At 39.2% G+C, this 14,166-nt stretch overlaps 1 protein-coding gene across 2 annotated transcripts in view; it reads left to right on the top strand.

Moving 5' to 3' along the window:
- The window catches only part of CNTNAP5 (contactin associated protein like 5), a 789,622-nt gene that overhangs the window by 172,752 nt on the left and 602,704 nt on the right, over positions 1–14,166 (top strand). For both annotated transcript variants that reach the window (XM_029934734.1, XM_029934735.1), the window contains exon 2: positions 5,469–5,573. In XM_029934734.1, coding sequence (XP_029790594.1) covers positions 5,469–5,573 — 105 coding nt within the window. The remainder of the gene's footprint in view (positions 1–5,468; positions 5,574–14,166) is intronic.

Consider the following 14,166-nt stretch of genomic DNA (forward strand, 5'->3'; position numbering starts at 1 on the left):
TAATGTGAGAAAAGACCTTTAGTATATGACTGTACCTATATATTGAGGAACAAATTACCCCTTCTTCAGTTTGAAAATATCAAGTAAAATGCTTGTCTTGAGGATCCAAAAACTGTTCATAAGGAAACGAGTCACTTTTCTTTTTCTCTTCTTACTGTTTTATTTTTAATTATTTTAAAGTTTATTTACATGAAAGAGAATGAGGGGACAGAGAGAGAGAGAAAGAGAGAGAGAGAGAGAGAGAGAGAGAGAATCCTAAGCAGGCTCCATGCTGTCAGTGCAGAGCCCAATACAGGGCTGGACCTCAAGAACTGTGAGATTATGAACCGAGTCAAATCAGGAGTTGAACACTTAATTGACTGAGCCACCCAGACATCTCTCTTCTTATTTTATTTGATCCTTCCTTTGATGCTTTTTTTTTTTTCTTGGAGAAAGAGAGAGAGAATGAATGGGGCAATAAGGCAGAGAGAGAGGGAGGGAGAGAATCTTAAGCAACCTCCATGTTCAGCACAGAACTCGATGTGGGGCTCAATCTTATGACCTTGAGATCATGACCTGAGCTGAAATCAAGAATCAGGTGCTTAACTGACTGAGGCACCCAGGCTCTCCATGTTTCCTTTACTTTTTGAGGTTGAAGGAAGAAATAAGGAGGCAAGGAAAATAGGGAAGAAATTAACAATCTTCTGAAAATTATAGGCTCTTCTTTAATGTTTTTCTGTTTCCCAGGAGGTGGTCATTATGTCTTTCCTTTTACACAAAGAAAGTTATTCATTAAAACTCAAGTTATTGAAAATAATATAACTAATGGTTTTTGGGCTATCGCAGAGGTTTTAGGGAACCCTGACCTAGCAGTCACCATGTGGGAGTGAGGAAACCTGAGTTTTGATCCGCGCTAGTTAGTCCCTCAATTAACCGAACAGTCCTGAGCAGACTCCAAGCCTGAGGTCCTCATTTGTAATGTGAAGGGCTTGAATTTCACAACTTCAGAAAGTCTCTGGGTTTCGGCATCCTCTTAGTCTGTGAATGTCGAGCAAAATCATTTGGAAATAAGAATGGCGTTGCTCAACAGTTTCAAATGGAAAGAACTAAGTTACCTTCCATCATACCCATAGGCATGGACTTTTTTCTGGCTGGGCAAGAGGCAGAGTAAGAAGTGTCATTTATATTACAAAGGAAAGTATTAAAGATAGCAATGAAGTTATTTGTTGAGGAAAAAGGGAGAATTAATAAACCACACATGGGTATGGGTTTGCATTTGTAATTGCCTTTTAATTTCATCTCCCATCTGCAACAGAGCTTTTAAAGACAAGCCCCATCAACAGGCTTTTTAAGAGTGTATTTTGAAAATATTCTGCTACACCATAGCATCCGTAAAGTGTGGGAAATGATTTTCTGGTAAAACCATGATGGTCCATCTCAGGTTGTGTGTCCTCTTTAAAGCCCGACTTGTGTCGCTCAGTATGCTCTCCCTAAACTTCAAATATCTCTCTCCTCACCTGAGTTCCTTCACACTTTCCTTATGTAAATACAGATAAACAGCCGGTGGACTTTTGCAGGAACGCACTGCTGGATTGAGCATTGTGCAGACACTGTCAGAAGGCTGCGATGGGAGTGGTGTCTAAAATGTAATGACAACATGGGCTTGCTTATTTAAAGTCTGCAGGAATGGTGGAGCAGATGGTGCTTTGTTTCTTTCCTTCCCAGCCATGTGTTTGGTGTGATGTGGGCCCAGTCTCTGCAAGGCTGCTGATCCACAGAGGGGGAGGACAGCCCCACGTGAGGTGTTCTCACTCTCCAGTGATTCTTCACCCCTGTGCTTCCCCTCCATTTCATATTCTCCTTCTCATCTGGCCTTTTGTAAACCTCCAGAGCAAAAGCGCCACTGGGGACACCAATTCTTGAGCAGGTATTGTGATCTAGAGACAAGATCCCAGAAATAATATTGTTGAAATTGTTGTTCTCAATGATAGCAGGTATTACACATGATTCATATAGTGCTTCCTGTTTTCTTTCTGTTTTATCCTTTAAGAGAGACTTTTCCCCATTTTTTCTCATTCTGTTTTAAAATGATTCTGTGGCTAGATATGTCACAGAAGACTCTCTTGATTTTGCAGACAATGGAGAACCTGCTTAGTGCATTTGAGTATATTACTTGGAGTCACGAAGGCAAGAGAAGGAACCAGTGTAGAGGGAGGAACTCCTAGCTCTAACCTTTCTGATACTTTCCACTGTCCCGTACTGTCCCAAATCATGAATTAAAACATGGATAAATTGTTCTCATGTATGCCAGATCATTCTCTTCTGCTTTAAGAATAAGACACATGTCTAAAAATAATACACACTTTTGGATTTAGAATGGTTATGTGGACAAATTCTTAATTCCCAATGGCCAGGCTTAATTTGATTAGAGGCCTGATCTATTCTCAATTTAGGTGACATAGAGAAGACGGAGGGAACTACATACTGGCTGAGGAGACGAGGTCTCTCTTTCTCTCTGATCTGAAATTTTCCCATTACTATCACTTTTAGGGGTAGAACAAAAGTTCAGACACGTTCTTTAAAAGCCACTATTACAATGCACAGGGTCCTCGACAAGAAGCTTCCTGAAGACTCTCCTCTGAACCTGTCCTTAGGCACAGATTGTTTTTGATGGGATTATTAATTTCCAGAGTGGAAACACTGACTCCACACACTGAGATACAAGGAAGGTACAGTTCAGAAGAGGAAATGGCCAGTGGAGATGGCAGCTGTTGTCACAAGGGCAGTGAGGCCAGTCCCTTGTGAAAGGGGAGACTGCGCAGGGCTGGAGGAGATGCAGCAGGTCACGTGTGCGGGTGTCTACATAGTCAGGTCCCCATTTTACTGGGTTGAGTGTAACCTTGGGCAAAATTCTCCTCAACTGTCTCAAGTTTTATTTATTCTTTCTTTCTTTTGTCCTTTCTTTTGTTCTTCCTTTTTTTGTTCTTTTCCTTCCTCCCTTCCTTCCTTCCTTCCTTCCTTCCTTCCTTTCCTTCTTTCATTTCTCAGTAGTCTCTGAGATATTTGAGGTCTAAGACTCAATTTTACTCCACTCAATCCCTAGTGCCTTTCCAAGGTCAAGCATAAAGTACATCTTCATAAATATTTATTGCATTGAATTAAATTGCAAGAATTAGTTCAATTCTATTTCTGATTAGGGGAAACAGAGTTAGGGGCACAAAGCTTGAATATATCATTGGTGACATATTAACAAAAATCCTAAGAACCCAATAAAAATGACAACAGTTTCATATATGTCATATGTTTAAGGAATACATACATGGTGTAATAAACATGGCACTTTATCTTTAAAAACTCTTTGACTCTCTTGTGAAAGTGGGTATCAGCAGGGCTGTGAGCTCTTAGAGAGTAGTGGGAAGAGTGTTAGCTGAAATTGGAGGATGTTGTAACTCCAGATGCAGACAGGTGAGGGTTACAGCATAGCTCTGAAGTCTGCTCTTGGCAGGTCTTTGACGTGGGTGTGTGTACAGGTATGTGTATTTCTGTGAGGCTCAGTTCCACTTAAGTTTTCTGTATTCACCTAGAGTTTCCTGGGGTGCCTGGGTGGCTCAGTCAGTGAAGCATCCAACTTCGGCTCAGGTCATGATATCACGAGTTGTGGGTTTGGGCCCCACATCGGGCTCTGTGCTGGCAGCTCAGAGCCTGGAGCCTGCTTATGATTCTGTGTTTCTCTCTCTCTCTGACCATCCCCTGCTCATGCTGTCTGTCTCTCTCAAAAATAAATAAAAACATTAAAAAAAAGAACACCTAGAGTTTCCTCATGGTGAAATAGGCATGAGCGAATGTGAGATTTGCATTATATTCAAATTGTCTCCTAATATATAAATAGTGTGACCAATTTACATTTCCATACAAATGTACTGGAAGTGTATACACACTCCACTCGCCTGCGTGTTATGCCTGGAATATAGCAGCTGTGAGTTCTGCTTTCTATTCGGAGAATGACCATAAGTGCAGAGGTGTCCTTGCTGCGATTTTTGTGTCATTCCTCTTTAGTGAGGATTTGGCTCTCTTTTGTGTTTGTCAAATACCTCAAAATATTTTTCCAACATTTGTGTTTGGGGGAAAAAAACCTCAAAATGCACTTAGCCAGTTGATTCTTTTTAACACATTTAACAAACAAAAATTTAATCCTTATGTTTCTCATTAATTTTCCTGTGGTTAGATGAAATAGTCCTCTCTAAGAATTTTCTGGATAAACAAACAGCCCTGTATCCAATGTATACTAAAAGAAAAAAATCAGACCAACTTTCCTTGAAAGCCCTAACTATATGATGTTTACCTTTAATCTGAATGATGTAAAATCATGTTTGAATGAGGGATGTCTATATTTCATGATGTCATTTTGCACCACCCTGCAAAATATACTGCATACAAAATGAAAAACTGGAAAATCATGTTGGTCCTGTTGTGTGAATTAACTGATTCCTTCCTCCCTCCTTTTCTCCCTCCCTTCGTTTCTTCCTCCTTCCCTCCCTCCTTTTGTCCTTCTCTCCCTTCTTCCCTTCTTTCCTTACTTCACCATCCATTTCTTTCAATAATCCTTTATTGAAGACCTGTTATATATCAGATTATTTGCAAAGTCCCAACAAGAATGTACACTTTAGTGTTAGAAGCAAACAAATAAATGAATGATTATAGAACATTTACATGACCAGTTTGCTACATGAAGACCAGAATTCTCTGCATGAGATCACATGGTTAATCTGGACAACATATCTATGTTGTCAAGATCACATCTCTGCCCAAGACCCCACCCTGTTCTACATTTGACAGCATCAAAGAAGCCTTAGAAAGCATACCTGTCACATTAGGGAAGGCTGGAAGAGGTGTTATTGAGGTGAATATCAGATTCAAGATTGTAGAAGATTGGGGACTATTCTGCCTTACTTCATGCAATGAATTATTAGAATTAGCCATTCACTTTTTAAGGATTTTCACACAACTGGGAATGAGACATTTTAAATCATTCTGTCTAGATACAACTATGGCAGGACCCCTTAGGGACTGAGGATGGGAAAGTAGGTAAACAATTGTATCCCCTCTTCCACAGTCTTCCTCCTTCTAGAATAAGCTCAATAGCCATAACTTGAGGCTTTTCTCAAGTGATTGATTAAAACAATGGATGGTAGTTAAACTTTTGAGTTAGACAAATCAGTGAGATTTCCTGCCACACCATTTTCTAGTGTTGTGATCTTGGACAAGCTACTTAACATCTCTGAACATCAGTGTCTCCAACTGTAAAAGGAATTTTCACCAGTCTTTAAGGATTGTGAGAAGTGATGATTGAAATAGTCCATGGAAACAAATGGTACTGGCCTTGCTCAGAGCAATAGTAAATAAATAATCAGGTTAATGCCATGATTCCTCTCTTTATGGGCGATCTCTTGCTGATACAAATTTGCTTTCTTTCTCTTCTATCATTATAGACAATTGTGATGACCCGTTAGCATCCCTGCTCTCTCCAATGGCTTTTTCCAGTTCCTCAGACCTCACTGGTACTCACAGCCCAGCTCAACTCAACCGAAGAGTTGGTAAGTACGATGACTAAAATTCTCAAGGCAATGCTGAAAAAGTATGCTGTGGGGAAATGGAATAAAAAGAACATTTCCATTCACTGGGATCATGTCCAAGAGCAGTGTTCAGAAGAATGGGAAGAGGGGATTACAATGGAATTAAGCCATGCTTCCTAGTGGATAAGAGATATTCAAAGTATGCTGATTCTTGCTTCCCCAACTCACACTATTCTCTGATTATCATGAAAGTCTTTTGTAAAAATACATTTCTAAAAAAATGCTTTATTTTTATATTTCATGTCTCTAACATGAATAGCTACCAAAATATATTATTATTGTAGCATGTTTATATTAAACATGCGTGAGATCTACCAAGGCTCATTAAACATACCTATCATTATCTAGATAGGTATGTTTTTCCTTCAAGGACTTAAATTTTAACAACAAAATAAATGTTGCTGTTTTAAAAATATATAGTACCATTATGTAAAAGTAAGAAAAAAACAACACAGAAAAGCCAGTAAGAAAGTAAGCAAGTAAGAAAATATAAGGCAGGCCTACCAACTAGAGATAGCTGTGGTTAAATGTTGGGTGTGTATCTTTACAAAGTGTGATAGAAATAAGAGCAGACACCCTTAACTGATCTCTTGTGTGATGTGCATTTAACAAATATAATGTTGGATATCTATATAGGTATGTTTTTAGTCAGACTTGGATGTTAACTTTTATAATGTGTACTTGAATTTTTCATTTTTCTAAATTATTTAACAGTGATTATATTTGCATATTTATATATCTAGTGAATATTTAAACTTTTTCAAATTGATAAAAATAATTTATATGCAACTTCAAGGGGTACAGTGATATGCTAGAGTTCATTTTAATTATTCTTGACTATATCTTCTCATTGATAATATGAGGTTCATCATATTAGTAAGCTCTCCAATGTTGGCTGATTTATACATTCTGGAATAAATGAACAGATATGATTTTTAGGTTTATTTATTTAATTACTTATGAAAGAGAGAGAGAGAGAGAGAGAGAATTGCAAGCTGGTTCTGCACTGTCAGCACAGAGCCTGATGTGGAGTTCGAACTCATAAACTACGAGATCATGACCTGAGTTGAAACCAGTAGTCAGAAGCTTAACTAACTGAGCCACCCAGGCATCCCAAGGATATCATTTTTATAAGTGCACAATGATTTAACTTGTTGATATTCTAGTTTGTAGTTTGGAATCTTCACTAATGGTGAGAGTGCTTTGTAATTTTTGTGTATTTGATGTATATGGTTCATACTACATTTATAGGTATTCTGTTATAATGGGGTAATTTAAGTTATCAAGTTCTACGGCTTTGTTAAGAAGTCATTTTGAGAATGCTATTCTAAAGGGAAAAAGAATGACCAAAGACCTAGCCAGAAACTATTAATAATTCAGCATTAAAATACCCTTTTTGCTGAATACTCTGTGCCAAGAATTTTATAAAGCATTTCACCTATTAAGGAATTTAGTCTTCAAAAAGATACTGTAAGATGCGTATTATTACCTTTTAACTTCAGATGGGGTTCCTGGGGCTCAGAAAAGTTGTATAACTTGCTAAAAGTCACACAGTTTGGAAGGAGAGATGCTTTGATCAAATCTAATGAACCCAAAGTTTTGTTCCTAACCACCATGTGAGCAAACTGGTTCACTAAGACAGGTTAAAGAGGGCAATACTTGGAAACTAATTGGCCAGGGTTCAAATGCTGCCTATGGCATTTACTTGCAAGTTCTGTGAGTGTCTGCAAGTCACCTGTCTGACCTTGACTTCAGTTCTTTATCTGTAAAGTGGACCAGTAATGCCTACTTTGACACATTATGTGCAGACTGAGGCAAGATTTACATATTAAAAAGATCCTTCACACTGCAGGGTAGAGAGCTGGTCTGGAGCAGGGGGGTCCACTTGCTATTTCAGGAAGAAGAAACAAAGGTTGGAAGATTTTAATATGTGTCTCCAACAGGGCATCCAGGACCAGAGTTCTCCCCAGTTTCACCCAAGAGTGAAGTGGCAGAAAGTCATTATTGCCTAGTAGTGCCTCTGCAGTTTCCTGGGAAGCTGTGAGTCTGATCACAGGCCAGCTCGTCCCCTGGACGATACTGACAGAGCACAGATGTCTCTGCTCCAGTTTATCATCATTATTCTGCTCCTTGGGAAATCTGAGTGCCTGAGCCCAAGGAGAGCATGAGTATGTGCAAGAGGACATTGACCTCTCTTTCTTCTTCCAACTGGAGTCTAAATCAGGAAAGTCATGCAGGAGAAACAGTCTCAGGGAGTTGAAATGCATTAACCTTGTTCTCCATCACAACTGCCAAGACTGGAAGCCTCCAGTTCTCTCACTGGGTCCAACCATTGCTTTCAGGGGAGTTCAACACAGCCTCAAGGAGAGGGTCAATCACTGGTTCTCATCCAAGAGCTGGGCATTTGAATCACCTAGCTCACTACAGAAATAGCAATGCCCGAGCTCATGCTCCAGATATTCTGAATTAATTGTTTGGAATGGAATCCAAGGGTGGATATTGATAAAATAAATAAATACAGGCTTTCCAGTTGATTCTAAAACGTGAGACCTGAGGGTCCCCTGAGAGACTCAGTCAGCTGAGCATCTGACTTTGGCTCAGGGCATGATCTCTCGGTTCATGGATTCAGGCCTCATGTCAGGCCCTGTGCTGACAGCTAGCTCAGAGCCAGGAGCTTGTCTTCTGATTCTGTGTCTCCCTCTCTCTCTGACCCTCCCCTGCTCACACTGTCTCACTCTCAAAAAGAAATAAAACATTAAAAAAATAAAATAAAATGCAAGACTTGCAAACTACTATGTTGAATGAATTCATAAGTGAAACGTCCCTCTATTAATATTTATTGAGAACCAAATATGTGCTAGGCACTGTTAGAGCCCTGGCACATAGTTGTCAAAATAGGCACAAATCCTAATCATAAATAAAGAATTTACATGGATAATTTAAATTAGCATTTCATTAATAGCTAATATTTATTAGAGACAATATTGAGATTACTACTTTTATATATGCAATATAAATAAATGCAAATGTACATATACATAATATTTGGATAGACAAAAAGCCAAATATATACATATGGTTATGTAGATACACACAAAGTCATATATAGAGAAAAAGGTGACATACACAGGGTTAGATATATATACACACACCCTATATTAGGGTGTATATACATGTACACATATACATATATGGCATATGTGTATATAGTATGTATAGGCACACACAAATAACACTTCCTTAAAATATTTAACTATAGTTTATATTATAATAAAACATAAGTTATGTTAATATTAAGAACAGATTTTTTCATATGTTTTCTAAATATAAAGTGTTTAAAGTTGAGAAAACTGTAATTTTTTATTTAGATTGGAAACATTATTATAAAGCAGTGACATTTTCTCCTGCTAAAAATAGACCTACATGCTGTCTGCCCACTGAAACATCCTACAAGTAATTATATATCTCTGTCTAATGAACACCCTTTTCTATGTTTCTTCCTTTAAAACTGTCTTTTATTTAAAAAAAGAAAGATGCTCCATATACCCAAAGTGCACACTGTTATGCATGGTGTGAAACCTGGATGCTCTCAGACATACATGAAGCCTTCAAAGAACATCTTGGTTTTCATTTGAGTTCTCCGTGTAGTGTTTAAAACAGCAAGTTCCCAGCCAGATGCTAAATCATTGCTACTCAGCAGTCATGATCAGGTTTGTAGTGTGTTGGGTGCCTATCAGCATAGGACTAACACTCATATCAGCAATATACTTACCACTTACCAAGAGCCAGCACTGTTGCAGGCCTTTAAGGTGCATCAACTCAGTCCTCACTACTACCCTGTACACAGGTGTTATTATCTTGGTTTTATAGATTAAAAAAAAATGCCATGGTACAGAGCAGGGAGAACAAAAGAATAAAAATTTTACGTAGATACAAAGCTAGTTAATATCTTACAGTATAATAATATTGGGGATTCTATCTTTTCTCTTGGACAAACAGTTATAAGTTAACATGTAACTTCTCAGTATCTACGGTCTAATAATCAATCAATGAATAACAGAACCATATAAAAGGTATATTCTCCTAGAGAATTAAAGAATCATTGAGTGGTCCTGCTGAAAACTGCCCAGGATGATACTGAAAAGACATACCATACTCTTTTTTAATTTCCAAGTTCCAAATTTCTTTTTCTTAACACACTCTGTTTGTTCATTCCTTCCTTTATCTGTTCACTCACTTACCACAGTATTTCATGAATGCTTCTACTCTACCCCATTCAGCCTTCTATCCATTTATCAAGAAATGTCCTGGTATTCACCCAAGATAAAATCCAAGTTGTAAAAATCTTGACTTCCATGAAACTATGTCTCCTTTATATTGAATGCACTCAACAGTGTCCTAGCTCTTCACTGTTCAGCTATTTCACAAAAGCAAACTTGTCTGCAAGTCCTGGGCACCTTTGCCTCCCCTGGGAATCAGACACCTTGTGCGTACATTGAACATAGGTAATGAAGGACCACTTTACCTCTCATCACTGCTCAGAACTCAAGCGTATACACTTTTCTGACCTATATGCAGGAAGAAAGGACACCCTGCTGGTAAGTTTGCCATGTTGGAAGCAGGGATCAACTCAAGAGTTGAAAAGAAGACCATAGGAAAGGAGTGCCAAAGAGCATCCTCACACCCTGAGTAGAGCAAATGTCCTGACTTGTCGGCGAGAAACTAATATTTCTGAGAAAAAAACACAGTCTTGGAAACAGCCTTTGCCCTAAGGTACTGCTGTGGGAACCGAAGTCTGGGCAACCCACAAGTCCAGGAGGGAGACTGAGTGGCTAATGCCCACTGTGACAGTGTTCTTAGTGCTATCTTATCTAGCGAAGGGATTTGCCAAGTAGCGTTTGTGTTCTCTCCCTCCACATATCCCTCAAACCCTTTCTCATCCACACACAAAGAAATAAAAATGTAAAGAGAGAGAGACAGTGAGAGAGAGAGAGAGAGAGAGAGAGAGAGAGAGAGAGAGAGAACAAATTACTTTTAAAAAGAACACGACAAAATATATCAAACTGGGGGTCAGATCGCCGTTAACTTAGGTTACCAAGTCAATCTATATAATTGTGGCTTAGGAGGGATCGGACTTTGTCAAATGGGATTTTTCTTGTGGCAAGAAAGCTTTTGATCTGGGCTTTCAAGTCAGCTGGGCTTTGAGAAGCACTTACTGTCAGCGGGAAGTGCAGAGCTGGTGGCCCAGCATGAAGTCTCAACTGTGGGTTAGACATGCTCCAAAGTGAGGGGAAGGTTTTAAGTTACTTTATATGATGAAAAGGCAAATAAAAAGAGAGATGCCCTATTCTAGACGTCTCTGGCCCTGCAAGAGGAAAGGTTTGTATTTTTCCTTCCCCATCCCATACATACCCCTCCTGATCCACCGGTCTGCACCCCGTTATGTTTGCCATTTGTTCCCTGAAATTTTAATCTCTCGGCCTCACTTGATGTATTTTTGAGATGCTTGCCTGTGTGAGTTGAGATTCTGTGTTTCTAGCATGACAATGTTGTTGCCATGGAGAATCTGATTTTTATGTCAGGGCCTTTTCCAGCTTCCTGGGCTCGTGGACCAATGAAAAGGCTCTAAACCCTTGCCCCCATTTGGCCCAGAATCCGTGCACACTTTTATTTTCCCCTTGGGCAGCATGGGTTGCAAACAGCTCCGGGCCCATGAAGGCCTCTGTAAGTTGGTTTTCGATCTGTTGCTACCGGCTCTTTCGGGCGGAGAAGTGGATTCGGGGCAGTTCAGGAATCAGGGTTCTCACAAGGAGCATCTCGGCTGTCTGGGGACCTGTTCCAGATAGCTAGGTGACAGTCCTAAAGATTCAATGTCACAGGCAGAACTACAGCGCCTGCAAATGAGAACACCAGTCTCCCATCTGGATTGCTAGAGCCAGACGTGATACGGATATCATCTCATCCTCTACAAAGACACTGAGAGCTGCAGATTCCCCAGTGTTTCCCCCTCTCCACTTGAAGGGCTCTTTCCTTCTTTTCAGTACTTTTCCTTTCTTATGTCCTGTCCTAGCTGCCCCCTGCCCCTCACCCCCCAACCTGTGCTTTACCAGTAATTGCATTCACACAGTCCAACTGTCGGAGATGCCCTATTCTAGAATATCCCTGGATCTTCTGTTTCTTCAATTCTTAACCTCTATGCCTTTTTCAGTGCTGCATCTCAGAGGTGGGTGGAGGGGAGACAGGAGGAAATCAAAGTTTCTAAGTTATCATGTATATGAAATCTTTCTAGGAAACTAGGAAGTAGAAACTTAAGCTCTATTTATTTTTGTCATTATGTCAGTATTCTAAGATAGTTGGTATCATTTACATTTTTAAGGATGAGGAAATGGACTCAGAGAGGTCAAGTCACTGACCTAAGGATACACAACTAATTATTCGTAGGAGCTGGGCTGTAGTTCTGCCTACCCAAGGTTAAATAATACGTTTATTCCTATTGATATGAGATCTTAATCTGAGTAGAGGTGGTGTTGGCATAATAGTCACCCCTTCTAGGTCACTTTGGCATTTCAGGTGGTGTTGCTAGTATTTTAACCATGAAGACTGGATTTTCAGGCATCAAGAGAGAAAGAAAGATATGGACACCTGTGCCTCATCAATGCCCCTGAAATCATAATGTGGCCTAACAAGCCTGTGGGCAAAACTAACCTTGACCTACATATTTAAAGAATGCCCAAGCCCTCTTCTCTGCCTAGGATAGCAATACATCATTGAGACGTACAGAATCTGCTGCTATTTAATAGGAGCCTTGGGACCCTGTCTCATATGCAGACAAATCCAGTGTGATGACCCTCTCTTTACTCAGCCAGGGTAACGACAAAACATAGTGATGTTAAAGTGGGAAGGTGGAATCATCTGAACACTTTTTCTCACCAATAATATAATACTTCTGAGATTATAAACATCAACATTCGGCACAACAGAAGTGATAGATAAACCCATGAAACTGACACTTTACTTCATCTTCTGATAGCTGGGCACTTCTTCTGAAATGCCAAGTTGAGATTATTTCTAAGTAGCACTCTGTAAAATGCTAGCTCAAGTAATCACCTATTTGATGCCACTAATACTTCCCTAAGAGATAAGATCTTCAGTTGGTCAGTTTGCTGCATTTAACTTAAAGCATGGTCACTTAAAAATATAGTAATGCAGTTAAGGGCAGGGTAATTAATAACAGATATTTATCTAGTGATTGATAGTATACTGCCACAATTGCAATGAAGGTCACAGCCAGGAAGAAATAAGAAGTATTTGAATAGCATATTGCATGGTGGATACTTTTGCTCACTCTAACCTGGAGTAGTTAGGTAGGTAGGAGCAACTAAATTTGCTTGTTTAAAATCCATCTAGAAATCTTTTACTTAGGACATTGTGGAAATGCCATTAAAAAATGAGCTAAGGATTTTTGAATCCACCATATGGAGTGAAACATATAGGCAACTCCAAAAAAAACCAACAACAGAAAATAGGAGTTAATATTTAAAAAAAGGTAGTTTATCTTTCTCCAGGATTCTAGTTTCCGTGTTCCTTACCCTGTGGTGGTCCCTTTCCTGGGGACCCCTTTTAAATGTCTCACATTACACTTCTCTAACTCAGACTCATCTATGCAATCACTTATGTGTGTCTGGACTTAATTTTTTAAATCAATGTACACATTTGCTAAACATCCAGATTTTATAAGAGAATCCATTGTTTTGCTAAGGATTTGATTCTAATTAATCCCTTTCACAGAAGTATCCAGAGCAATTGAAACTGTCCCTGGGATATCTCTCTTAGGGTAATTCTCAACCAAAAACTCACTAGTTAAAAAAAAAAAACCTCAGTAGCATGAAAAATATTAAATGGTTGAAACTAGGCACATGGAGATTGAGAGGTATCCATACTTTTATTTCTTTTTTCAATTTTATTTATTTTGAGAAAGTAAGTAAGTGGGGGAGAAGCAGAGAGGGAGAGAGAGAATCTTAAGCAGGCTCTGCACTGTGCCCTGAGCTGGAGGTGGGGCTCCATCTCTATGAGATCATGACCTGAGCTGAAGTCAAGAGTTGGACACCTAACTGACTGAGCCACTCAGGTGCCTCCATACTTCTCCACTTTGAACAGCATGATAGTTACAAGGGTGTTCACCCTATAATAGCTTAAGTTAAATATTTGGTATGTGAGGTTTTCCTGTATCTGTGTTTTATTCTACATTTTAAAAAAGGAATAAAAATAAAATTGACTGCCCTACATCAAAGGAAGTCTTCATGAAGACAGGCTTCAGAGCTAGCAGGTTTAGTTTATCAATGCCACCTTCTGCATCGACATCCTTCAAGAGTGAATACGCCTGTTCCACATCTCAGCCAGACTTAACAGCCTTCTGAGAAAAAGAAATCATGGACATCTATGGCTTGCTTTTAATCCATCAAATTTGATTCCTCAGAACAGCATCATGATGAATATCACCTCAGAACTTGTTTTTAAAAATGTAGATTGTCTAGACTTATCCCAATCCCAGATC

The sequence above is a fragment of the Suricata suricatta genome, chromosome 3, assembly GCF_006229205.1.
Source record: "Suricata suricatta isolate VVHF042 chromosome 3, meerkat_22Aug2017_6uvM2_HiC, whole genome shotgun sequence".
NCBI classification, from domain to species: Eukaryota; Metazoa; Chordata; class Mammalia; order Carnivora; family Herpestidae; genus Suricata; species Suricata suricatta.